The sequence below is a fragment of the Eriocheir sinensis genome, chromosome 28, assembly GCF_024679095.1.
Source record: "Eriocheir sinensis breed Jianghai 21 chromosome 28, ASM2467909v1, whole genome shotgun sequence".
Classification (NCBI taxonomy): Eukaryota; Metazoa; Arthropoda; class Malacostraca; order Decapoda; family Varunidae; genus Eriocheir; species Eriocheir sinensis.
The window spans coordinates 8,276,162-8,304,011 of record NC_066536.1 but is presented as its reverse complement, the minus strand read 5'-3'; the positions used below and the strand labels follow the sequence as shown (position 1 = coordinate 8,304,011).

General features: G+C 36.6%; 1 protein-coding gene across 10 annotated transcripts in view; it reads left to right on the top strand.

The window, feature by feature from the left end:
- Positions 1–27,850, top strand: part of LOC127004480 (paired amphipathic helix protein Sin3a-like) — a 57,147-nt gene that overhangs the window by 27,152 nt on the left and 2,145 nt on the right. For 5 of the 10 annotated variants that reach the window (XM_050872236.1, XM_050872240.1, XM_050872237.1 and 2 more), the window contains 22 exons: positions 883–983; positions 6,675–6,806; positions 10,109–10,264; positions 10,967–11,173; positions 14,238–14,383; positions 17,163–17,628; positions 17,783–17,920; positions 18,309–18,440; positions 18,702–18,995; positions 20,389–20,538; positions 21,480–21,582; positions 21,758–21,972; positions 22,296–22,547; positions 22,786–22,956; positions 23,332–23,569; positions 23,725–24,122; positions 24,293–24,476; positions 24,797–24,942; positions 25,418–25,624; positions 26,508–26,711; positions 27,125–27,237; positions 27,655–27,814. In XM_050872236.1, the coding sequence (XP_050728193.1) occupies positions 883–983; positions 6,675–6,806; positions 10,109–10,264; positions 10,967–11,173; positions 14,238–14,383; positions 17,163–17,628; positions 17,783–17,920; positions 18,309–18,440; positions 18,702–18,995; positions 20,389–20,538; positions 21,480–21,582; positions 21,758–21,972; positions 22,296–22,547; positions 22,786–22,956; positions 23,332–23,569; positions 23,725–24,122; positions 24,293–24,476; positions 24,797–24,942; positions 25,418–25,624; positions 26,508–26,711; positions 27,125–27,237; positions 27,655–27,814 (4,313 nt within the window). The remainder of the gene's footprint in view (positions 1–882; positions 984–6,674; positions 6,807–10,108; positions 10,265–10,966; positions 11,174–14,237; positions 14,384–17,162; positions 17,629–17,782; positions 17,921–18,308; positions 18,441–18,701; positions 18,996–20,388; positions 20,539–21,479; positions 21,583–21,757; positions 21,973–22,295; positions 22,548–22,785; positions 22,957–23,331; positions 23,570–23,724; positions 24,123–24,292; positions 24,477–24,796; positions 24,943–25,417; positions 25,625–26,507; positions 26,712–27,124; positions 27,238–27,654; positions 27,815–27,850) is intronic. The other 5 variants (XM_050872242.1, XM_050872244.1, XM_050872241.1 and 2 more) reach the window with 5 other exon arrangements.

Here is a 27,850-nt window from a genome sequence, read left to right as displayed (position 1 = left end):
TCAAGCTCTAGCCCACATGTGTCAAATTAAACATACTAACGTACCAGTGGTATTTGTTACTCTGAAATACATGAGATATTGGTCTTCATTTTGGTAGCATACTCTTCAGAGAGAACATGGACCATCTTTGCATACCATGGATAACCATGTATGTTATAATCACCTATCTCACTATAGGATTGCATAATCACACCACTACCATTGCTGTACCAGGTATATATGATGCGTTTAGATGAGATGAGAAATTTATCTATTTGAGGGGTAGAAATAACTTGAGGGTTGTAACAACAGTTTTCACTGGGAGGGGGGTAATTCAAACCTATAACTGAGAAGATGGGAGGCCCAGTACCTAACCAATGAGCTAAAGAGATATTCTCCTAACCTAGAGGATTTTTGGACATTTTCTGCATCTGCCTGGTCATTGTACTAGTTTTTCTTTTACACTGTATAGTACATAAAAAGTTTATTTTATCCTGGAATATTCTTCAATGAACCCAGGACATACATAGCACATTCTGGGATATCCTCCTGGTAATTCCCCAGATAAAGGTTGTTGTTACAACCAATATATATAGATATTTCCTGCTTCATTTTTTTCTAGCACATAATAATTGAACGACACCAGTGAGGAATCTTCTGCGTGATCAGACCATTGATTAAGTGCTGTACTTCATCCTTTCAGTGACATTTTGATCTGATTTTCTATCCTATTGTTACACTAATTGGGATCAACTAAGTTTGTCATTACTTTTATATCAAAGTCATTTCATTTTCCTATTTAAAAAAAAAAATCTTCCCCTAGAAGGACAGTTTTACCAACCCATTTTACATGTTAATACTGAAACAAATTTACACTGAAATGTGTTGCTAACAGTTTTACAGTTTTTCCAGGTTATGCCGGAGCCAAAGTGGAAATGCACACTGGAGTCCATCACACAGTCCCAGCATACTCAGCCAGCCTCCCTGCAGCACCCCAGCCCCAGGTAAGACAGGCTGGCTTTTCTCAGGCTTTCACTTTCTTCCAGTCCGTAACTACTGAAAAGTCCATTCTTCTGAACTCCTTCAGGTTTATGGCTGCTGCAGAAGTCTCCATTTGCCCCTATTCATACACTTCATTCTTGTAAACCCCAGTTTTCTTGTTCTATCTCCTCTCAAGTGTTCAACTACCATGTTCTCTTATTTTATTAGGGATTTTCCTGCATTCTTAGCATTGGACTTATTCATGTATGCTGTCTTTGTCATTTTATTACCCAAGAAAATACTGAAGAGAGTACAGGGACGGACCTAAATGGGGGGAAATATCACTTAACTATGCAGTGTTGTTACTTTATCTCACTACTATGTCGTAAACTTCCTAGACTTCAGTTTGAGATATATTATTTATTAACATTTTCCCCTTACATGGATGGTTGTGATGATTTGTTACCAATGCCATGCATACTCTGTTAACCCTCGCAGTCCACAGTCGCTGATCACAAACTTTCCACACCCACAAATAGCTTGATGTGGTACCAGTATACATGGAACATAAAAATAAATTAACATCTCAAGATTGGGTATTGGTTATGACCTCTCCTGCTGACACCATCGAATGAACTCGCCTAGATACTCGCACCCACTTGTAAATTTTCACCGTTGTTGATGGTTAACTGCATCATCCCTCTTGCTCCTCCCCCCATGCTCCCACAGACCACCTTGACTAAAGCTGTGTCAAGTTGGGTTTTGTTATGCTCTTTTGCATTCCTGTTTCCAGGATATTAATTTCAATGCTTTGATATTGGTAATGTGCCATGTCTTGAAAATTGTGGAAATCAATGTGCTTTTGTTTCTCCTATAAAGGAGAAACTGAAAAAAAAGTACCATACCACATTTTCCAGCATAAAAGGCAAGTGATGTATAAAACAAATTTCCATTCATAATGTGGGCACAGGTATAGTCCCTCTGGGTATTATGGCTTTTATGCTCCTCTGTAAGGCTCATGATCAGTAATGTATAATAAGACTACTTCTAAATCTGGAGCCATTGGGAGCCTGCAACCCCAATAACCACAGTCCTTTATCACTTTTCATTTGGGGAGGCAGTGGCTGAGTGGTTAGCGTGCCGGTGCCGTGTCGAGGATGACGTGGGTTCGAGTCCTGCCTGCTGCCACAGCTGGAATTTTTCAGTCGTGGCCGAATGGCCTAAGACTACCCACATGGTGTCCTGAAGACGACCTATCACTCCGGATTCTAGATTCTCTCTCTAAAGAGAGGCTCAAAGATGAGCTCTGAGGGGCAGCATGAGTCAAGCAAGATGGTGCCACTGCAATCACTTGTCTATGCTACAATGGACTGGGGCCAACCATCATGCCCCCACCAAAAAGCCTACCGGCGCCATAGGACGAAACATTAAAAAGAAAAAAATACCCATGAATTGAAGCTATTAATGCCTTGCTGAACAATACAACAGTTAGGAATCATCTTCAACCAGCCTCTGTTGGTTTGACAGGCACTGATTGTTTTGTCACCTCTAACTTCCTTTGTCTTAGGATGATAGTTACCCAATATTGACATATTTCTCTACTTCGCTATATTTACCAGCATGTTATATGTAGTAATGATATCAAGTACTTTACGCTACTAGGGTAACATTTACAGGGAGAGTTGCTGCCATGCTTACATTCACTGAATCATATCCTCATGGATGATCAGCCCAACAACAACTGCCAGCTAATTTAGTAGTGATGAGTTGCCAGTTTAAAAGCTCCATATAAAGCAATAATAAAAACAAATAAATAAAGTAATATATGTATTAAAGAAAATGTCATTGTAAATCAAATGGCAGCTTTACATGAGCCACCTCTTGAGACCTTCATCCACCTAATGAAGTGCATATACAATAGTATTACTAGTCCCATGGAGTTTTTGGTAACGGAAACTGAAATGCCTTACATGTACGTGTCTAATAGTGATTGTAGATAATTTACACTTCCTGGATAAAAATTACAAGGGAAATGGCTGCCATTTTCACAAGTGGCATGTCACAGAATAGAAGCATGTCTTTTACTGAGGTGGTCTGTGGTTTGGTGAGCGGGTGGGGCTGGGGTGGAGCCAGCCATCCATGATGCAGAGTTAACCCACGACCGTTGGGTGATGCATGGGTGCACACGTCTGGAATGGTGGGTGATGCATATGTGCATTCACAGGTTTCCCACCTTACAGCCAACCAGAGTTGCTTGAAGCTAACCTAATAGAGTTGCTTGTAGCCTAACAGTGTTTCTTAAAGACATGGCCATAAGCAATCAAAGAGACACACTTGGGGCATTGTGGCTCACAGTGCAGGCATTTGAGATAGTGGTATCAAACTGGTAGATGCCAAACTGTTGCATCTACATCTAGCAATAATACAGCATAAAGTAAACAGAATGGCACTTCAAGGGTATTTTTTCCATAACTGTAAAAGAAGAAAATATAGCAGTGAGAAGATGAGCCAATTTTTCATCAAAACCCTTGTCCTGAGAGACTGATTCTCACCAAATCGACTGTATGTTAGGGGTTAAGATTTATGGCTCACTCATTCCTGCTTTTCCTTACTGTGTCTAGTCTACTAAGTTGTCTCGTGCGTACCACCACCACGACCACCATACTCACTGCTGTGTCTATCCCAAGTGACAGTGATACTGTTTATCATGATATAAATGAGCAATAAGGCCTTTTAGCATTTTAAGTGACATTTCTCACAATTTGCTTTGTCAGAGGGATACTGAAATGAAACCCAATATTCATATTTGTTATAACTTAGCCGTTAACAAAATTTGCCGTTTGCCATCCTCTGGAACGTAACTAGAGAGGGTATGTGGGAGGGTGTGCCTGGGGGGGTTGTATGGATGGGGATAGATGAGAAGTATAGAGGCATGAGTAAGGAAGGATGTGCTATTGTGATGTCTGAAAGAGTGTGGAATGGTATGACTGATTATGGTTGGAAGGGATCAAGAATTGTGTGGGTGAAAGGAAAAGTAGGTTTAGAAAAGTATGCATGGGTGTGTATTTATGCACCAGTAAATGTGGAAAGTAAAAAAGGACTGAGAGAAAGGGAAGTGAATGCATGTTTGAAGAGTTTTGAGAAAGGAAACTTATTATGATGGTAGATATGAATGCTAAAGTGGGTGATGAATGTGTGATGGATGTGGAGGGAAAATGGGGGATACCTGGGAAGAATGAAAATGGAGAGTGCCTGGTGGATGTCTGTGCTGAGAGGGGAATGTTCCTAGTGAAAACCTTCTTTCAGCACAAGAATATCCACCGATACACATGGAGGAGGGGATAAGATAATGAGCAAAAAGAATTGATTGATTATGTGGCAGTAGATGAAAGGCTTAGAAAAGAAATTTGTGACGCAAAGGTAGTAAGAGAAATGTTCGATGGATCTGACCATCTTGCAGTGCTGGCAAAGTCAAAGCTGAAAGAAAAGTGGGTGTTTGAAAAGAAAGGTGAAGTAAAAAAGGAAATACTGAAGATAAAAAAGTTACAGGAAAAAGAAATATAAGATGAGTATAACTGTGAAATGCCAGAGGCCTTAAGTGAAAAATGGGAAAGTGTAAAAGATAATACAAATATTGAAGAAGTTTTTGGAACATTTAAAGAAATAATGGTAACTACAACAAAAAAAGTGTTAGGGATGAAAGTGGTGAGAGATGGAAAAAGAAAAGGAAATTCATGGTGGACAGAAGAGATAAGGAGGATAGTAAAAGAGAAAAGGGAACTTTTAGGAAAACTCAAGAAAGAAATGTGTCTGAACAAGTAAAAAGGGAAAGGAGAAAGAAATATAGAGAATGCAAAATGAAATTAAAACAAGAAATAAAAGAAAGTAAGAAGAGAGTTGATGAAGACTTTGGAAAAAGACTAAGTGAAAAATATAAAGGGAACAGGAAATCATATTGGAAAGAAGTAAAAAACGAAAGAAATGCAGAAAATATTTCCTCAAGTAAAATAAATGAAGTTATGGATGAGAATGGAAAGATGTTGAAAGACGGGGAAGCTGTGAAAGAGAGATGGAGAGAATATTTCAAAAACTTAATGAATTTTGAGGGTGGATGTCCAGCAGCTGTAACAGCAGCAGTTTTGAGTAGAGGTAGAGGAGGAGTCTATAAAGAAAGAAGTATAACATATGAAGAAGTAAATCAGGCAATAAAAAGATAAAAAAATGGAAAGGCAGCAGGAATTGATGGAATCACAGCAGAAATGTTGAAGTGTGAAGGAGATGAAGCCGTGAAATGGATGGTCAAGATATGTGAAGTAACATGGGAAGGGGGGGGTTGCCAGCAGACTGGACGAAAGCCATCATTGTCCCAGTTTACAAGGGGAAGGGCAGGAGAGGGGAATGTGGGAGCTATAGAGGTATAAGTCTCCTGAGTATACCCAGAAAGGTATATGGAAAAGTCCTAATAGAGAGGGTGCAAAGACTTACAGAAGAGAAAATCAGTGAAGAACAAGGAGGCTTCAGGAAGGGAAGGGGATGTGTGGATCAGATATTTGCCTTCAGGATGGTAGTAGAAAAAATAATAGCAAAAGGAAAGAAACTATACGCTGCCTTCATGGATTTGGAAAAAGCTTATGACAGAGTCAATTGGATTGCATTGTGGGATGTTTTAAAGATTTATGGTGTGGGAGGAAAACTGCTTAGTGCAGTGTGATTCTTTGACCATGTTTTGAGGTATAAGTCATGATTGGTGAAATTATATTATACCATAGTTCCATCTGTGCCTCCATGCTCAGTCTGGTTTTCATACTTCCATAATTGCATTCCTACCTTTCTTAATTAAAATTTGTTTGATTCTGAAAACTATCTTCCTCTCAATCTGAGGGAGTGTCAATTGGGATTTGAGTGAATCTTGGTGTGAACGATTTCTGCTGCTCTGGGTATTCGAATCTGTGAATTTTAAAAAAGAAGAAGAAGAAGAAAAAATAAGTGAAAGCGTAAGATGTACCAGAAACCAATCTGAATTTTGCATGCAGCATATGAGGATTTTATCCTCAGTAAAGAACAGTTAGCATAAAGTGTTTTGGACAGTATGGAGGTGACATCTAGCTCCTCTGCATTTCTTCACTGAATTTAACCTCTGAAATCAACTAAAAGGTTCGCTAAATTAAGTAGAATATTGATGGCTTGATGACAATAAACTCATAACAAGTCATGACATATTTATTGCATGAAAAATTGAAAATGAATTTTATAAATAAAAAAAATTCAAAAGCCCTTCATTCAATATTTATAGGAAATAGCCAAATAGGTCACTCAGTCAAGGAAAAGAGAGTATTCTGTTTCCATAATAGAAGTACTAGATAAAATTATCAATTGAATAATTTGGAAAGTTGTAATCATACTTAATCTGTGACATAATTCATTGATACTTGACAATAGAAGCTGTACATTGTTATATCAGGAGGATAATAGTGTACCGCACACTTCACTACCAGATTATATATATTTCCCCATAGTCATATATATTATTGCATTACCATCTATTATTATGTTAACTAGGCTTAGATGCTGAATGAGTGTAATGCATGTTCCTAATCCCACTGTAAATATTATCCCTTTTAGGGGAATTTGCCTTCATCCTTATTGACTTACCATGAACATTTCCTTTATAGTTTGATAAGTAACAAGGGGTCATGTGGTGGTTGTTGTGGTAGGGTGATGGGCTGTCGGGCATGGTGGAAGGTCGTACAGTGGGTGGCATTGGTGGGCTGGTGTCCCCAGGTAGTATAGGACCACCTCCGTCTGTCCTGCAACATGTAACCACTCAGCCACAGGTGCGCCATAAGGTATGCTTCAAGCATTTGCTGTACATGTCACATGCACTTGACCATAAACATGTTCATAAACAGTCTTAGCCCTTTGTTTCATGGTGTATATATTAGCTATACCAAGTATGAAATATAGATGTGATTATTGAAAATTGCATGTGGATCAAAAAGCTGCATGGCCTTTGACTGTCTGCCATTCTGTCTGCCTCCGTTGTCTTGTAGAAATATTTTTATCAAGTTACTCGGCATCAGCAACAATGAATCAGTATTAGGAGAAATTAAGTTATTTTTGCCTTCAAGCTGTTGCATTCCATTCAGCTAATGTAGTTTATTGATTATAATTTGCTTGGACATGACTAATGGTGGTGATCATGGGGCTTGCTACTACATACTGGTTATGAGCACTGCATCTTAAGTTGCACTTTCTCCTATTGCAAATGAAATATGTTATAAAAAAGTTTCATTGCATGTGAAGTTTTGAGAGCAATGTTTGAGGGATTGAATCATTTTGCCGTTTCATTGAAATTGTGGGTAAAGGATAGTATGAAGCAGAAGATGAATAAGAATTGAATATACACAAAATACCAGAATTCCATGTCATTAGATTGAATTGATAAGAAATGTTGAAAAAAGACTATGCTGTTGATCAAGTTGTGGGAATGTAGTTAAAGTTAGAAAATCAAAGAAAGTTTAGTGGTGGATAAATGAGGTTAGAAAAACAAGCAGGAGTTAGTCTCATGTGAGGTCTTTGATAAGGAATGATCTTAAACATATAAGAGAGAAAAGGAAAGTTGAGCACCTGAAATGTATAAAAAGTTGCATTTCTGCAATGTAAGGGAGAATCAAGGGGAGATTGGGTCACAGTAAATTAATTTTTATCTATAGAGACAGCTGTTGCATACTATTTGCATCTGATAAGCAAGGTACCATGCAGGAAAGGGCCAGTGTTAGATGGCTGGACACAGGGAAGGATTGTGGCAGCCTAAAAATGAAGAAGAAAAAGCTTGGGAATTAAGGAATTTAGAATGAGAGTAAATATCATAGACTAAAAGTTAAGAGGTAGGAAGCTATCCTTCGTGGCAGACCTATTTGCAGATGGTAGTGTTGTATGGTACCTTTGTGATGGTTTGGCCATATGATGAGAATGAATTAGGACAACTTTGCAAAGAGAGTGTATAATTATGGGCAGGGTATCAGGGAAAGACCACTAGTGAAATGAAAAGATTTGGTCGGAAAATTGTTGATTGAGCTGAGGGGAGTGCCAGAACAAGGAAACTGGAGATCTTTCTACTTTGGCCATTCCCTTGAATGAAGTTCCTTTGAGGGAAGAGGGTGTTAGATACAGGTGGGTGGGTAAAAATTTCATGCAAGATTTTGACATCACCAACCAATAAGCCTTTTTGCAATCATATATAAAAAGTTAAAATTAAGGTTTTGCTAACCCCTATAGCTTGGTCTCTGTAAATTATTTGCACTATGTAGTATGTAAGATGTATAAAATAAAGAAGAATGGTCTTGGTCCTTGACCAAGACCAAGAGTACAGGTGCTTGGAGGCTTAGTAGATGTCTGTTCGTGGGTGTGGTAAGAACATTGATGTCTTGGAAATTTCACATACCTTGGCATGTAGTGCAGAATAATAGTGGATCTCTTGAAGAAGTCTTACATCGGATCGATTTGGCTTACCATGTTATGAACTCAATCAGCACAAGTATACAGCACTGTCGATACCTGTGAAGAAGGATAAATATTCAGATCTTCAAGGCACACGTGCTCCCTGTCTTACAATGTGGTAATGAGACATTGACACTGAATAGTGATTTGAAGAGGTGGGTTGATGCCTTAGGTTATAACTGCCTATGCAGACTCATGGGATATAGCAGGAATGACTATGTTAAACCAATAATTACTGATACTGAAAGCTTATTACGTGCATAGTCATTGAACACCAACTCAAGCTATATGGGGATGTGGCTCACTACCCAGAAGTCAGCCCTGCTCACTAGGTTGTTTCTGTAAGAGGCAACCCTGAGTGGAGGAGGCCAAGGGGATGCCCACAGACTTTGTAGATTGAGCAAGTCGTTGGATCCTACCATGAGTTACTTAGGATGGAAAGGGGACTTGAATAAAGACTTGCTTGAAAGGATCACTTGGTTGGGCATTGTAGGGTGGCTGAGGCGACATACACCCCAATGTATGCCCCCTCTGAGTAACTGATTTTACTCCACCTTTTGGACTAGCGCTGAACCCTACACAAGGATGCTATATTTTTGACATCTTGGTTACCGCATTCTATCAATGTAAATTTTTGCCCCAGTTCTTATTTATTTACATAACAAAGATGAACATTTGGATGTGCTTGCTTCTAAGTCTAGGCTCTCAGATGCATAACTGGACATATCAGTGCACTCTGCTGGCATTCAATGAAGTATAGCATCAGTAATTATTTATTTGGTTTTAGCACTGGTTATGCAAGTATTATTTTTAATTTTTTTATTTATTATTATTATTTTTTTTTTTATGTGAAGGTGGGTTCTTTTGATGAATGTCCATATTGATATGAAGATACCTTTTATACAGCATATGGTATGTTGATGCTTTTTAATTGTTAAAAAAAAACTAGAGAAATAGAGCCTTAGTTGAAAAGGGTATTCATGTCCTTACGTCTATCTGGTATACTCCACATGGAGGCATATGGTAAAACATGTGAAACTTACAAGTCTTTCCTTTACAACTGATCTAAATAGTAGACTCCTCCATTATTCTGGTTATGTCTGTTCTCTCATCGGAATCATTCTTTAGCTGGGAATCTTGCATGTTTGTTTTTTTTTTTTTTTTTTTTTTTTTTTACAAAGTTGATATTCAATCTGGTGATTTTTTTCTTCCTTAATCTTTATTATTCTTAGAATGATATGGTTGGGGATCCCTATCATTATATTAGAACAGAAAAGATTGAAGAATGTACTTGGCATTGGTACTCCTTGCCAGAGTATGCAAGAATTTATATATGCCCTATTTACTTGCTTCATTCATTCATATTTCATTACCTTATTTCATGTGTCAGGGATACTTTTGTCTTAGCATCTTTCTTCGGTATTTTATGTAAACTAAGTGCATGTAATATCATGGGCAACTGTTGGTAGATCTATCTAGTGTTGAATTTTAGTTTAGCAGATAAGGTTCTCATTTTACAATTTCTGGTATGTTTCTCTTTTTGGATTGGGATTTAGTGCTATTTTGAATTGAGTTTGTAGACATCAATGTTTCAGTCATAAACTTTAAGGAACTGTAATTTTTTAGTTTTCTTATCTTTTTTTTTCAGGTTGGAGGGGTAGCCAATGCAAATGTTGTGCATCAGACAGCAGCTGCTGCTGTGGGGGCTGCTGCTGCAGCTGTTGCAGCAGCAGGGGCTGCCACTCAGGGGACAGGCCAATTCCAAAGATTGAAAGTAGAAGATGCTCTCTCCTACTTAGATCAGGTACTGTTTTATAAATATATATATATATATATATATATATATATATATATATATATATATATATATATATATATATATATATATATATATATATATATATAATTTGTTCTCTAAATTTAGATTTTAAAAGATTCAATATATATAGATTCAGGTGTATCACATTCAGACATGTAATCTCCTTTGATTTGTATGCCTCCATTCTCTTTGAATGGCAACCGATCAGTCAGAAACTGTGTGATTGCATGGGGTACATCTAAATCATAACTTGTACATGAATGTGATATGTTTTGTGAATCTGTGACTACATTAGGCCTCTCTCTCTCTTTCTCTCTCTCTCTCTCTCTCTCTCTCTCTCTCTCTCTCTCTCTCTCTCTCTCTCTCTCTCTCTCTCTCTCTCTCTCTCTCTCTCTCTCTCTCTCTCTTCCCCACCCACCCCCACACACACACAAAAAAAAAAAAAAGAGAGAGAGAGAGAAGAAAGAAAATATTTTCAAATGAAAAGAAGCCATTCAAGTGTGGAGGAAGGTACTCATTTTCTTCCATTCAGCATTCATATGGTATAGGATCCTCTTTGCTACATGTGTTTGACATTCATGAGGAATTACAGATATGCATTAACCTTGATATAGATATACCACTTCTCTTTTCTCTGTGATGCTTTATCATTTTGGTTTATCAATTTTAATGTCTTAATAATTGCAGGTTAAGCTGAGGTTTGGGAAGCAGCCCCAAGTCTACAATGATTTCTTGGATATTATGAAGGAGTTTAAGTCACAGTCTATCGACACCCCAGGAGTCATAGCACGCGTGTCTCAGCTGTTCCGGGGTCATCCAGAACTTATTGTTGGCTTCAACACCTTCCTCCCACCCGGCTACAAAATTGAGGTGCAAGGGAATGAGCAGGTGAAGGTTTGCACGCAGATGTTTTGTCTCCTTGTCTCCATAGTCATGTGCAGTTTTTTATTTTCTTTAATTGATGTAAAGATCAATTCATTGATTTCAGTGTTAAATGAAGCTTCTTGATATTTGATTTCTATAAAGATTTTGTTTTTATCATTTATATTATTGGATAAACTTTCACAAATTTAACTCAAGTTACAGAAAGTCTTAAGTATGGATCTAAGAGACATGATTTGTGCATTAAAATACTGCACATTCTTTAGTGCTGCAAGTTAAAAAGGAAATACGGCAATTTTTTTGCATGCCATAATATTGGCATAATAAAAGAAGCATGTCTTCAGTGTTAGAGTATGGACACAAAAAATATGTTCAGTATATTCATCTGCTTACTAACCTCTATTTTTATTTATTTATTTATTTTTCTGTAACTCATGTTACTCATCAAAATGGTATTAGAAAGTGAATCTGATAATTACCTTATTAATCAAATATATATATATATATATATATATATATATATATATATATATATATATATATATATATATATATATATATATATATATATATATATATATATATATATATATATATATATATATATATATATATATATATATATATATATATATATATATATATATATATATATAATACAGCTAGGCTTTTTTTTTTTTTTTTTTTTGAGTAACGTTTTTTTTTTTATTACATATTTTTTATATTTGTTTTGATGGCTATTTGACTAATTTACAGTAAAGTTGAATTGACTTTAGCTCAGGTCTGAAGAAAGAAGTTTTTTTTTTTTTTTTTTTTTTTTTTCATCATCATCATCATCATTTAGGGCCTCATAGGGGACATAGAATGGGACAAGAAGTGACATATTTCCTTGCTGAAATATAAGGGAATATTGATAGATTCTATGAATATATTGATAACAGGTTTGTGTTAGATCTGCAAAATAGTCTACTCCCCATCCCAGAGCTGCATATTTTGGATAAATATCTCATAACTTGGATGTTCTCAAGGAAGGCAGAAGCTCAAAAACATTCCCTAGAGTGAAAGTATGATATGTATCCCTTGTATATCCAAGGATGTGCAGTAGGCATATGGTATTGAAATCTAATCAAAAGTAATTATTATTTTTATAATGCAATGCACATTCACTGCCAACACTGAAGAACAAAAAAGGAGTTTCATTTTGGGAGTGGGTAAAGGCAAAGGTCAGTCATGAATTGGTATCATATTGGTAATACTGGACTAATACCTGATTAGCAGACCCCCACAGCCAAGACTTGCTGGGGCTATTAATTCTTATTTTCCTTCGGAAAATTATAAGAACAGGCATGATATGTGAGAACATTTAGTGTAATGAGACTGTTTGAAAATAACATTTGCATCTTCATTGGTTGTAAATAACATAGCCATAATATCAGTGTAGTGTAGTGCAACATGTTCGTATTAACAGTAACCCACATCATGAAAATTGCAGTAACATGCAGTGAGAAAACTAAAAGACATCACCATTTAGTACTGTGTTTTGCCTGCAGTTAAGCTGCATTGTAGGGAAGTTCATATATATATATATATATATATATATATATATATATATATATATATATATATATATATATATATATATATATATATATATATATATATATATATATATATATATATATATATATATATATATATATATATATATATATATATATGTGGTTGATTTTATACATGATTAAAATTCAAGATTAGACACAGTAGGAAAAATCATAACATATGATCGAAATTCATATGTCACATCCATAATTGAGTGTCAACACCTTTATTACCTTGAATCTTATTTTATGGACATTTTATTCAATTGATGAAATGCTTGTAAGTTAGTTTTGTGTGTTTAAAGAACATGGTTTGTGCTAAGGGAATTTTACCTGTACACATTAAAGGGAAATGTCTATTTTTTAGTCATTGAAGTTCTTAACATATACTAAAGTCAAGTGGAGAGCAAGACCACATTTTGTGGTGGCATTCAAGAAATTTCTCCATTTCTAACTTCTAAAATTTTATACCAGTTTCACATTTAACAACTTAATTTTGAAGATCCTATGTAATCTTTCTATTAAATTCAAACTGCAAGTGGTTGGGCATTGTTATTTTAGATTTGATGTTGCATTGCCCCACATCATTCCTGCCAAGCCCACTTGGAGACTGTTACCTTCATAGAGATTGATGCCAGAAAATTTAACATTTGCGTTGGAAGGGTTTCCGTAATTTGTTGGGTCAGTTTGCAGCCTTAATGTGGTGACAGAACTATATGTATGCACCTATTTTATTGATTTTTTTTAGTTTTATTGTTGCAAGATTCATAGGAAAGAGAAACCCCATAGTTAAATTGTTTATTATGGCCCTGTTGATATCTCTAGACTCCACCCCTAAATCAGTAACAAGTAGGTGCATGTTAGAAATGATTTCTTAGGTAATGGGGTGTGAATATAACAAAAGAACAGTTGGTGTATATTACTAATTTTCAGTTGAATATATGCAGCATACACTTAGTGATTTAGGGTGTTAATGCTTTATAGATCAGCAACAATGGAGTTAACATTAGTATGATAAACTGCTAAGCTGCAGTTTTGTTCATAAGATTTAATCTATATGTACCTGAAAGTATCACCCATCAACTTATCAGAAAACCAAACTTAAGAAGCAGTGTTCTATTGAGAGTTCTTTGGCAGGGTTCGTACAATTCTAGTTCAACCAGTACACATATCTTGTTAAAGAGTGTGCAAGTTGCTATTGTATACTGAATATAAAAAATTGCTGTGCTACTTTATTTTCATTTTATTTTAAAATTCTAATGTTTTTAGAAGCCCTTTAATTTTGAGGAGACAAAACGACAAAAGCGTATGAACCCTGTTCCTACTGTTTATACAGTCATGAAGATAGAATCAACTTTTGTTTTGTCATAGTATATTAATATTGCTTTGTGAAAATTCTCAGCACAACTCAGCAGAACACTGTAAAAATCCATCATCTTTTTTTATAGTGGCTACAGTTGTGTTATTTATCTTTATAGGTCAGTGTAAGTGTCCCTGGACAACAAACAACTGTGGTTCACACTCCACAAGGTGTTCATCACCACATCACCTCCACTCACCATCCACCACCACCTCCACCGCCTGCTGTCACTGTCAAGCCTCCACATCATCCACCACCTCAAAGGTGAGTATGGATTCCCAGCCTGAGGGTCAAAATTCCTTTATCCACTTACCTGTGAGCTGACTGCATAGACAAGGTCAGATTATTTATCAGAAGTAATTGTTTTCACATATCAGTGTCACATCTTATGCTGGCATCCAGTCTACAATCCTGCTGCACCTATTAGATTGTGGCTTCCATCCCTATTTGCTCCATTCATATTGGTGCTGTCTTTGCCTAACTTTAATGTTGGTGCTGTTTTTGCCTGACTTTAATATTGGTGCGGTCTTTGCCTGACTTTAATATTGGTGCTGTCTTTGCCTGACTTTAATGTTGCTCTCAAACAATCACATGTTATAACTTGCCAATTCTTGGCTTTGTTATCTTTCATTACCTATCAGGATCTTTAGGTGTTATTGAGAAATATTAAATACTTCTAAAAACCCATTGAAAACAGTTACAACCTGATCCGGATACATTACCTATATCATTAAACACTAAAATCCTTTTTGGGGAGTTAGGTCAATATTTTGGGGTTGAATTCAGTCAGACTACATTTACATAAAAAGTTGAGATGTTCATTTATTTCCTCTCCTTCCCCACCCCCCCACCTCCCCCTTCCTCTCTCTCTCTCTCTCTCTCTCTCTCTCTCTCTCTCTCACACACACACACACACATTTATGATGATAAAGATAAAGGATTTTTGACCCATAATAAATCAGTACAATATGTATTTTGGAAGTGATAATGTTTATCATCATGTAATTAGTCGATGTTTTAAATATTAATGATTTAAAGAATGTATGTTACTTACATGTGACTGGCCTACCTATAATGTCTATGGTGAGCTACAACCTATTTTAGCTCAATCACATGCTAGATTTGTGTAGTTGTAGAGTTTGAGTATGAAATTCATGCATCCTCTGCAGTGTTGTATTGTAGGCAACTTTCCTACAATAAAATGTTCCTTTGCTTATTTCCTTTGACAGTTATCAGGTAGTCTTTTCAGAACATTCTTACAATTACACCAGAGTTTGGGACCTCTTGCCTGAAATAATGCATATCAAGTATTTTAAACAATCTTTATATTCATGAGTCATTCGACTTACCTTGCAGCCTTTATGTAGTATTTCTAGCAGCATTTTCATTTATCATTCACCACATGCTTTATTACTTGTCTTCTGTACTAATCTACACACACTTCCATGCCTCGTTTTTGCTTCCTAGATTCATAAACATAGTCTTTATCAAAGGTTTTAGTTAAGCTTCTGTCAAGGGGGAAGCTGAGCATACATATTTTCCTGTATTTTGCTCTTGCAGACTATAAGGACTCCATTATTATATTGCTTGAGGGTTGGGTGGTGGAAATTCCCACATAAAATGAAATATCCTGAGCTGGATGTCATTCACAGTTCCTAGTTTTATGCAGAATGCCATTAAGTACCGCACAGTGCTAAAGGATAGAAAAAAAAGTACAAACAATGTTGCTTTGCTTGTTTCATTATGAAAGACTTCATATTTTTATGTGTCAGCCTTGTTCACTTGATAATAGCTCGTCATGCCTCTTTATCTAAATTGATGTCTCTATCTGGTACACATCCTTTAACTCAGTTCAACATATTTATTATTGAAGCAGTATATACAGAAGTTGTTATGCTAACAATAGCTTCATGGTACTCTGTTTAGCCTTCCTCATATAATTGGTTTGCATCACTAAACTCTTGTTGAAATTTTTCACTCTCCTCACTCAGTATCCCCTATGCATCAGTATGACAGATTTTTCGAATCACATTAATGTGATCAAGGCCTGTCACAGAAAATGTATGCATCCAATTAATACAATTTACTATATTGATTTTCATATCAGTTTTAGGCTACAGATCTGTGGTTATAATGAAGTTGCTCCTTTGTCCATTTGAACTTCATCCCCTCTTGTAATTTACATTCCACAATACATAAACTTAAGGCCACATAGCCACGGCTTGCTGTTCATTCTCATCATGACCTCACAGTGACACCTTACACACTTAGTCAGGTAGTAATTCAAATTGGGAATACTTTTTGTGATAAAGGCAGTTATAGCAAATTATTGCAAGTCTGTGAAACAGTTGACGATGAGTACATGCTATGAATGAGACTTGCTCGATATATAGGGTATATACATGCATTAAATTAAGGCTTGCTAACAAATATGTATAGTTGTGGTAGGGTTGTAGGAGTTGTGGGAGTGCTTATATACCATAAAAGAAGGTAATTTGACAGTTACTTATTTGAGTTTTACATAGATATTAAAGAGCTTGGATTCCATGTGTATAGATAAGAAGAGAATCATTCTATCATGTTGGTAGTTAGAAATTGGTTTCAAATTCACTATAAGTACCTACATTCATAATAGTTATTATGTGTTTATCTGTATTCAGGACTGCAAATTTATATAACAAAGTAAAAAAAAAAGTTGTTCTACATTATAATTAAGAAATTAATGAAAAAAATGTTTGAAATACTTATTCATGTAAACAGGTTTTGAATGCGTTATCACGTTTTGAGTAGGTTAAACTAAATTGTCTTTTTGGTCGATAAAAATTTTAAAATTCACGTATTAAAATGATTTCTACAGCAAAAATGAGTTTTTAGTTTTACAAGATACATGCAGATTTCCCAGCACATCATTAGTATCCAGAAATTTGTAGGCACATATTAGACTTAATATGAGAACTTTATAAGCTAATTTAAAAATTACTTTGAACAGGATAAGTAGTTAATGTTTTACGACATTATATGGAACAAGCTTTTTCTTTTTCAGATCATTATCAGCTGCCGTAACTCAGCATCCTGGGCCAGGGCTTGTTGGAACTCATACTGTTCATAATGTAACTGGAGGAACCACTGGGCCAGGAAGTGGAGGGAGCAGTGGTGTTGTTACTGGGGGAGGTGGGGGTGGGGGTGGGGGTGGAGGGGCTGGAGGAGGTCCTGGTGGGGGTGGTAGTGGTGTTGGTGCTGGAGCTGGAGGAGGTGCTGCCAGTGTTAGTCAGGTAGCCAATGTTAGTGGTGGGAACAGCACTCCCTCTGCAGCAAATACCAGTTGTAGCTCAAATGCCACTAATAACACCACAACAGGGACGCCACACTCCACTAACACAGCCCCACAGCACCCAAACCGAGAACCTCAGCCACCACCACCTCCCCCTCATCATCACCATCACCATCATCAGGCTCCAGCACAACCTGTGGAATTCAACCATGCAATTAATTATGTTAATAAGATAAAGGTATGTTTGGTTTGGTTTTCATATCACAGTGTGTACATTTTTTAAACTGATAAATGCTTGCAATAATAACATGTAGAATAGTATTCCCATACCTTAATTTTGTAGTATTGCATGAGGGTCATCAAATGCATGAAATGTTCTCCCGTCTTTCCAGTTACGATTTCAAGGTCAGCCAGATATTTACAAACAGTTCCTAGAGATCCTACACACTTACCAGAAGGAACAACGGCATATCAAGGATGGAGGATCCATTCCCACTCGGGCTCTCACAGAAACAGAAGTCTACGAGAAGGTAAATTGACAAGTAGTATCTGATGATGCTCCAGGTTTTAAGTACATGAGAAAGTTTGTGCCTCCAGTATTGTCAAAAGTTTCCATATCATGAAGCACTTCAACATAGCTAATTGCTCTTAATTTATTTTAAATTTATTTTCATGTAAATGTAGGATGGGTCACACTACATGTTCACTTATCCTTTTGTCCATGGCATAGCTAGGAGTCTGCAAATGAGGGACCAAGTTATATGTGAAGGGGGCCCAGTGTCTATTTCTAATTAGTAAATCATTGTCTTTCCTTAGAATGTCAAATGGAGGGTGTTGGCCCAACTATCACCCCCATGCTCCCCCTTGAAGGTTTGAAACAATCAACATTTTAAACCAAAAATATCTTTTCTCTCTTAGGTTGCAAAATTGTTTGAAAATCAAGAGGACCTGTTACAAGAGTTTAGTCAGTTTTTGCCAGATGCTACCAACAACTCTGCAACCCAGGCAGCTGTTTCTGATATTATGGATCAATATCGCACTCACCATGGGGTAAGAGTCAATCATCAGTCCTTGTCTGTTATTTCTAAACTAATGCTAAATATTTTCCTTGTTTCTGTTTGTAAAGCCTCTGCATTCCCTGTATCACCAACCCTACTTTGGAAGTATTTATTTATTAATTCTTTTAATAATGCTTGATCTTTCTCATTGTACTTTATAATGATATAATTTTCATTGCATAAAAAAGTACAGTATAATACTTGATTTGGTTGTTTCTCTAACATTTGTATAATCAATCTTTGATTTATTTAGAGCAACAAGACTGTCAGTAATGATCACACGTCTGTGAAGAAGTCAAACATAAAAGCCACATGTGGGCTGGGGCCAGGAAACAATCTGGTCAGTGGGCCTGGCAATGCCCCCAACAAAACCTCAAGCATGTTTGGGCTTCAGCTAAAGCGGCCACACTCAGGGCCCACGCAGACCCACACTCACTCACATGCTCAGCCTCCTGTAAAGAAGCCAAAGCTTGGATACCTGAAGGACATGAGTGCTGCAGAAGCTGGGAAGTATGCTACCTTGGCAGAGTATGCTTTCTTTGACAAGGTAAAGATTTTTCAATGTTGTTATTGATGCTTTAAATCACTATATACTGATTGTATGAAATAATAGTGTACTCATACAGTTGACTGAGGTTTTTAATAGCCTACCTTTTAAATATGTTTTATTACTGAGAATCTTACCTACTGATGTTCAGTTATGTTTTTGGCAGTACCATCTATCTGTATCTCTGATGCCCTCCCTGTCCTCTTATGGAAACTTCCATCAGTGTGGGCCACAGTAACTTTCCCAGCTCCAAAACTCCCCTTCAACACAATCCCTTGCTTACAAACTCTTCATTCCACTGCTAATCCACACTGGTGGTCTCACTCTGGTACTTCCTCAATCATTCACATCACATGTCCAAGCCACCTCAGAGCACACTTCTAAATCCATTCAACTTCTTCAAAATCCACTCCCTTCCTTGTAACACTCATACCAAACTTCTTGTACTTGCTTCAATTACTTTTCTCTCCATCTTTTCCCAACACACCACACGCACATTAAATATAGCTCATTTCCACTGTTTCCTCCATGCTTATGTGAAACTGTCTCTTAATTATTGAACTGTTACTTTCATTTTCTCTTCTCTCAACCAGATCTTACACTGTCTAGCTCTCTGCTCTAACTTTGTATGGCTTAGCAAACTCAGTAGTCTGCTTTCTTACCTTCTTAAACCTTTAATCTTGTCAACATTTACTTTTAATTTTCTCTTACATACCTTGTCCAATTCAACTAAAATCCTCTGCACATCCTCTCGTATTCTGTCAACAACATTGTATCATCTTGCTACCAAAGACCTGTACCTGTAGGCTGAAAGCCTTGGACCTAACTCCTCTTCTCTGGCTTACATATCTCTTATACAACCATCCATATAAATATTACACAGCCTTGGTGAGTTGACACATCCCTGTCTCACACCTACACCAAAACTCTCAAACTCTCACTCAGCTCCTTGTTCATGCACATAGATACACTTTCACCCATGTAAAAAGAGTAGATCTCATCAAGTATTTGCCGTCCCACACCATATATTCCAGGGCATTATATAAACCCTTTCTGTCAACCCTGTCATAGGCCTTTTTCATGTTCATGAAAGCACCAAACGGCTTCCTACCATTCTCTAGGTACTTTTCAATTATTTTCAATGCCAAAATTTGATCCTCACATCCCTTCCCTTTCCTGAAAACCCAAATTTAATCACCTGCACTTTTTTCTGCTATTTTCATCATCTCTTTTGAAACCCTTTTGACAAAGCTATCTGAAGATTTCCATTTCCAATTTTACAATGATATTGTATATGACCAACTACTTGCATAGTTGTAGTACAGAGACACCTATAGTTAGTTTGTGTTTAGTAAAGAACTGTTACTATTACTACATTTTCATTTTCCTCCAGGTGCGGAAAGCTCTGCGACACGAAGAAACATACCACAACTTTTTGAGATGTATTACATTGTACAATGAAGAAATTATTACTCGCTCAGAGCTAGTGCAACTAGTCCACCCATTCCTTGCCAAGTTCCCAGATCTCCTCAAGTGGTTTAAGGTTTGTAAAAGCTTTATACCCTTTAAAGAATTTACATTTGAAACCGTAGCGATACTTGAATGTTTAGGTCTCGCTGTCAGTGTTATTTTGTACGCCTTTCATGTTAATTGATCCCTATAAAGCTGTTAAGACTAGGAGCGAGTCCTTATATAATTTCAGCATCTACTTTCAGATTTTGTATACTATCTTTGTTCAGAGGGAAAGGTGTGCAATATCAGTCTCCCTAAGAATATGGGTGTATGCATATACCCCTATATATGATTGGGGGAAGATGGAATATTTGTATGGGGATAGAGTTGGTTGGAATTGTGTAAATTATGAGTTATTAGGAAGTGGGATGGTGATGTACTAAATGAGTAATGCAAGTTCATTGTATATGTTTGTGATGAGATTAGTTTGTTCTTGACAAACAAGTTTTCCAACACAGTTGATCCACAGGTACAAGTAGGCAGAGGAAAATGAGAGGAGCTTGATAGACTGTGGATAACAGCAATATTTGTTAAATTTTATCTGTATTATTATTTATTATTATATTTTTTATTATCAAAGGATGCAAGTCAGTAGTGAAAGAAAAAAATGTATATTTAGCACTGCCCTTGCACAGAACAGTAGGAGGAGCTAAAAGTCAAATTTGGTTGTAGAGAACATGAATGATAAAACTGTAGATGACTATTCTGTCATGGCCACCCCATTAGGGGAAGTTCTTGTGAGAGAACTGTTTGAGATGTGGCTAGAATGGTAGGTAGTATTGTTTAGCTAGGGGCTTAGCTTATTTTTCATATATATGACTTTGAATTCTCAAGTTAAGATGTTGACAAACTTGTGCATGAGGTCACACTTTTCACTGGAGATGTGGGTTTTCATTCATACAGTTCTTTACCTATGCTATTCCTTTATGTGTATGGTATGATTTTGAATTAATGAAACAATCTGCCTTCCAGGAGTTTGTGGGATACAGAGAAGGATCGATGGGTTCTTCAGACATTATTCCCTCATCCGTTGCCAAACAGGAAAGAATAAGTGGTGATTTAGCCATGGAAATAGGTAAGTTGAGTTTTCAGTATTCAAGTGATATCATGACTCATTACCTTAACTCTCTTTACCTTTTTGCTTAATTTTGTTTAGCATACATGTTTATATTTTACGTTGAGTAGACTTTTTCTTATACCTTCCCCCAAATTAATCGATTTAGGTTACATAATTTTTTACTTTTTTACAGATTACACAACATGCAAGAGGCTAGGAGCCTCCTATTGTGCTCTCCCCAAGTCATATCCTCAACCAAAATGTTCTGGTCGCACAAGTTTGTGCCGGGAAGTCCTCAATGACACTTGGGTGTCATTTCCTTCTTGGTCAGAGGATTCCACATTTGTTACTTCTCGGAAAACACAGTATGAAGAGTATATTTATCGATGTGAAGATGAGAGGTTTGAGGTAAGAGCTTTGAAAATCTCATGTAAGTCCATCTCCTGCTAACCAAGGAAATTACTCAAATCTTTACTAATGCATGAATTCAGAGAACGGCTTCTAACTTTCCAACAGTTTCTCTTGTGTCCTTATACTAATGAAAAGTCAATTCACACCCACCTCTTTCACCATCATGTTTTTGTAGACTTGTCAGCCAGCCTGTTAGAATTCTTTCATGTGGCATCATTGAGGTGCTAAACAAACATATACCCATATGACATAGTTACCTGTGTGTGTCCTTTCTCAAGGGGATGTTCTGCCTCTGCTACTAAGTACTTTAAATATTTCAGCTTGATGTCGTCCTTGAGACAAATCTAGCCACTATGAGGGTACTGGAAGGTGTACACAAGAAGCTTCAGAGAATGAGTCCAGAGGAAGCTGCAAGGTTTAGATTAGACGACTGCCTAGGAGGCAACTCCCCCACGATACACCAAAGGGCTATTCGCAGAATATATGGTGACAAAGCTCCTGATATCATAGATGGACTAAAGAAGAACCCAGTCGTTGCAGTGCCTTTGGTGTTGAGGAGGCTAAAAGCAAAGGTAATACCTGGTGGCAATGAGTGTTTGCATGAAAATGTAAAAGGAATTAGTGGGGTATATTTAACATATGCGATATTGGTATGAACATGTGATAACATATTGATATGAAAAATACAATCAGAGAATTTGATTCAAAACACAACTATACTTTGGAATACCTACAAAATGGATGAATTGTTCTATTAGTATTTTAAGAATATTGTGTAGTGGACAGTATAAAATATTTCCCTTTTTACAGGATGAAGAATGGAGAGAAGCTCAGAAAGGTTTCAATAAAATATGGAGAGAACAGAATGAAAAATACTACCTAAAGTCCTTAGATCATCAGGGTATTACTTTTAAGCAGACTGATGTCAAAACCATCCGATCAAAAAGTTTGCTGAATGACATAGAAACATTATTTGATGAGGTAAGATGCCTGAGTAAAGTCTTATGTTCTTTATTGCTATTGATGTTAAATGGTTTCATTTTTCCATTCATATTATGCTGCTGATTACTTCTGGAATATAGTTTTATACACCTGGCAGACACTTTGATAATTTATATATTCAGACTATTTCTACATTAAATTTGATTCATAGATTTTATTGAACGAAACACTGGAAAATAATGCAACTGTTATTGCTTGTTTAGTACAGTGGAGTATCTCAAAATTTTATGACTAACACATAACAATCAGTGATTTCTTAGTAAATTTTGCAAGCTTAAGTGTTACTAATTGTCCAGAAAAGTTACATGTATCATTCCACCACTTGTTCTCATCATATCTAATTTTTCATTCCAGCGTCATGAGCAAGCAGAAGAAAATGGGGAAATCATCACTGGGCCTCACATGGTTCTCCATTATCCGGACAAATTTATTCTAGACGATGCAGCAAACTTAGTCATTCATCACGTCAAAAGACAAACTACATACCATAAAGATGACAAAGGCAAAATCAAGCAAATAGTCAGACATTTCATTCCTGATCTCCTCTTCCACACCAGACAGGAGATGTCTGATGACGAGAAGGATATAGATGGTGAGCATATATCATATCATTTTTCTTTGGGGAAATGTTTTTTGCTCTACTTCTAAATATCTCCTATTTATACAATTCGTTTTTGAAATATTTAGATTGGCAGAAGAGGGAGGAGGAGTAAGTTAATTGATGTAAAATTTGTTTTGTAATTGCAGAAGATGATGAAGAGGAGGAAGAAGTTAAGAGTGAGGGTAAAAGTGAAGGAGGCAATCGTCGGGATCTCAGAGGCCGTGAATGCAAACAAGTGTCATCCACGCAATGTGTCACAACCACCACCTCCACCACCACCACCCCCACCCCCACAAACAACAACACCAATAAGAGGAAAACCAGAAACAGAGGAATTGATCAAGAAAAAGATGGAGACTTCAAAAACAGTGGAAATAATAACAACAATAATCATAGTAAAGCCAAAGATGATATGAAGGGTAAAACTGCCATTAATGGTGATGCAACAGAGGAGGAAAAGATCAGCATCAAAACTGAAATAGATGATGAAAAGTTGGAAATAAAGGAAGAACCTGGTACCACTGGGAATGGAAGCTTGGAACCAGTAAGTGAAAATAAAATAAGGGTCAAACTATAGTTCTTATTGCTTTGGCTTTGGTTATTTGTTACATATTTCATCATCTTTATACTGTTATAACTGCATGTGTCTACAAGAGGCTGGTAGGCCTAAAAAGGCAGCTTTAGAGGATTTCTAGTCATAGTTTTATCTTACAGGATGATGAATACCGGCTGTTTATGTGCAACAACAATTGGTATCTTTTCCTTCGATTACATCAAATTCTGTGCTGTAGACTCACCACAATGTATGAACATGCAGTCAGAATTGCAGCTGAAGAAGCTAAGGATAAGAAAGACAGGAAGGAAGCAACAGCAGTTGCCTTGCGTCTCAAACCGAAAAGTAAGCAAAGATTCTTTTTGTGAAAAGTTTCTGAAATATCTAGGCAATGTTATTAATATGGACAGGGAAGTGAACATGCAGTTATGTGGAATATGAATTAATGGTTTGTGTGTGTGTGTGTGTGTGTGTGTGTGTAAGAGAGAGTGCAATAATGCTATTGTGGCCTTGTTTTATATTATTGAATAGACCAAGGAAGACATGATGTGTGGCTGCTGCCATTGGTTAACCAAGAGTCACACATGAATGCCAAATATTTTTATTATTATTATTATTATTATTATCACTCTTATATATGATGTACTATTGAAATAATGTTTCAGATGAGATTGCTGTTGAAGACTACTATCCTGCCATGCTTGATATGATAAAGAACGTGCTGGATGGCAACTTGGAATCAACAGCATATGAAGATACGTTGAGGGAGATGTTTGGCATCCACGCCTACACTGGATTCACCATGGATAAGGTACTTGATGAATGCCTGATAGCTTAGTCTGCTGTTGTATGTTGTCTTTCCAGTTTTCTGTAAAACATTAGTCTTAGCAGTCTCATTTTTACATATGTTTTTTCATCCTGTTTTCTCAATAAAATACTGTAGAGCATACTACGGCTGAATATAATCATTACCAAAAAAAAAAAAATTTTTCATTGCAGTGATAGTGGAAGTTTGAAGTTAAAAATTTTGTTTCTAGTTTTCAGGACTTTACAGAATTAAGTTTGTTGGCATCAATAGACACAGTATATAGATCTGCAACACACATTGCTGCCATTTATGTAGTACAGTCAGCCTTGTTCTACTCTTTAGGAGAGGGGTAGTTAAGGATGGGAAACCTCTCATTTATTTTACATAGAAACAATTCAGAAACTATCCAGGCAGATGTGACTCAGCAAGTCCATCAAGTTAAAGTATTTGCAGTGTGTGTCATTTATTTTTGTTGCAGGTTGTAACAGGAGCTGTGAGACAACTCCAACATTTGGTATGTGATGATCCTCCTGCCCAGTGCACATCCATGTTCCTAGCTGAGGCCAAGCGAGGGGGTGCTGGGGGTCCTGTGGCCTCTGCACACCGAAGGTTGGCTGCTGAACAGGCATATCAGAAGAGATCAGAAAGGCTCTTGCAAGATGAAAACTGCTTCAAAGTTTATACAGTGAGTAGCATTATTGATGGTGATCCTTTAAAGTTAAAGAACGCCTATAGCAGTAACATCATATTCCCTCCAGGAACTCCCTGTCAAAGGGTTTCATTGCAGGAGTTTCTGGATCTCTATTCATAGACTCCTTTCCAACCTTTATTCCCTCTCTCCCATCTCTCTCCATGTACTTTTCAATCTTATCAGTTCGTCTTACTTGTGGTTTCTGCTACCCCACGTTACCTTCCCTCTTGACTCACATGCACCTTCTTCACATCACCATTCAGCATTCTTATAATCTGTCCAAATTACTTTGGTGAATTGTGTTTTACTCTTTCAATCACTCTGCAATACACATTGCTCCTACGTCTATACCTCACCTCAAATACTCACATAACTTCATTAATGGACATTCTCTCCTTAAGTAATTAATTTCTGCTGCACATCCTTGATCACTTTCCCTTTGTACCTTCATTCATTAGCTGCTCAACATACTGTCCATCTACCCCTAATTGGATCCCTCTCTTTCACATGTATGCCATTACTCCCTTTCACCTTCATAATTCTTATCCTTGTATCTACTACTTATTTACTGCTTTCCAAGGGGGGAAAAAAAAATTCCAGTTGTTTCTTTATATTTTCTACCAAGAATATCATATATATAAAATTATAAACTACTTTCACACATTCAATAGCAGATTCCATTTTGAAGTAAGCAAAGTTCTATTAACTCTTGTGGCTATGTATGTTTCTTTGTTCCTGGAGATTTGGATTAAATTTTCTCGTTATATGAAAGGAACTTCATATTACACATTTGTTAGAGTTTTACTGACTTCCAATCAGAAGTTTACTTAGGTATTTTAAGTATTATTGGTTCCTTATACTAAATTTCTTTTTCCAGTACAAACGGAATTGCAGGATGACAATTGAGTTAATAGACACTGAGATTGAAGAAGGAGAAGAGAGTGGAGGGAGTCCAAGTACTGGAGTGAGTCACAGTGGTCCAATGCCATCCTCTAATCATTCCACCATTCCACCGGCTGTAACAGAAGTGGAGAGATGGAGTGAATATGTTGAAAAATATGTCTCCTCTGTTACACCACAGGTAATTAAATTTGTTGATTTATGTTGAGTAAAGGATTCCAAAATCCTCTTGAATGCAATATAGTGTATTCCACCATTATCTTTTGTCGGTTTTGTTTTGTGAGGAACTATTGCTGTATGTGGTGATTTCTTGCTGCTAAACTTACTATTTATTCACAAGAACTGATGGAAATACAGCATGTCATTTGTTATTGTAGAATGAAGTGGAGATGGAGCATATTAAGTGTGAGAACAACCAAATTTTAGAAAGGAATTGCCATGTTCCTCATAGCTGGTATTGGGAAAGGCATGGCTCACAATCATTGTTCAGTTATGTTTTTAAAAAGTAAAGAGCAAGAACAGAATGATATAGAATATTTTAGATTAGAGTGTCTTTTGGTCTATTAAGTGTATATTACTAGAAACTTCTTACAGATCTCTCCTGCTATGCAGGCCCAGCTGTCCAGAAAGCCAGTATTTTTACCAAGAAACCTACGTTCCTGGCGGAAATTAACAGCATCTCGGCAAACCAATCAAGACGTTGAAAAGTTAGTATTATGTAGTTTTGCATGTCTTAGATGTGCACTAGAAAGGGTCTTGGCTCCTGCTTTTTTAACATATTACAATTCTATTTAAGTACTATTTTATCAGACAGTGTGTATAACAACATAATTTGCATTATAAATCTTTTGTGACTGGTCCACATTTCATCTTAACTATAAATATATGTCTTAATCTTGCAGAGTTAAGGAATTTGAGTTTCAGGTATTGGGTCAGGGAGGAAATCAGTGCAGACAAAGGGAGAGATTGAAAGAAGGATTTGAGTTAGTTGGGCAGTCATCATTATTCATGAGAAAAATCTCTTAGTAAAATTGGCTGCCATGATTTCTTTGTGAGGTGTGTGAATGTGCAATGTGGCACATGTTAATGGGTGAATTTTAAATACTTTTTTTTTTTTTTACCAGGGGAGGCTGCCCAGAAGATATCAAACCACCTGTCTGTCCTGACATGGATGCTGTTGACAACACTCAGTGCAAATTCAACCTGTCTTCATTCAAGATGGTCTTCGTAGTCAATAGTGATTCATACATGTACAAGAAACAAGCACTCAAAAGAGCTAAGCAGGTCAGTTGATAATAAAATATTCTAAGATTGTACTTA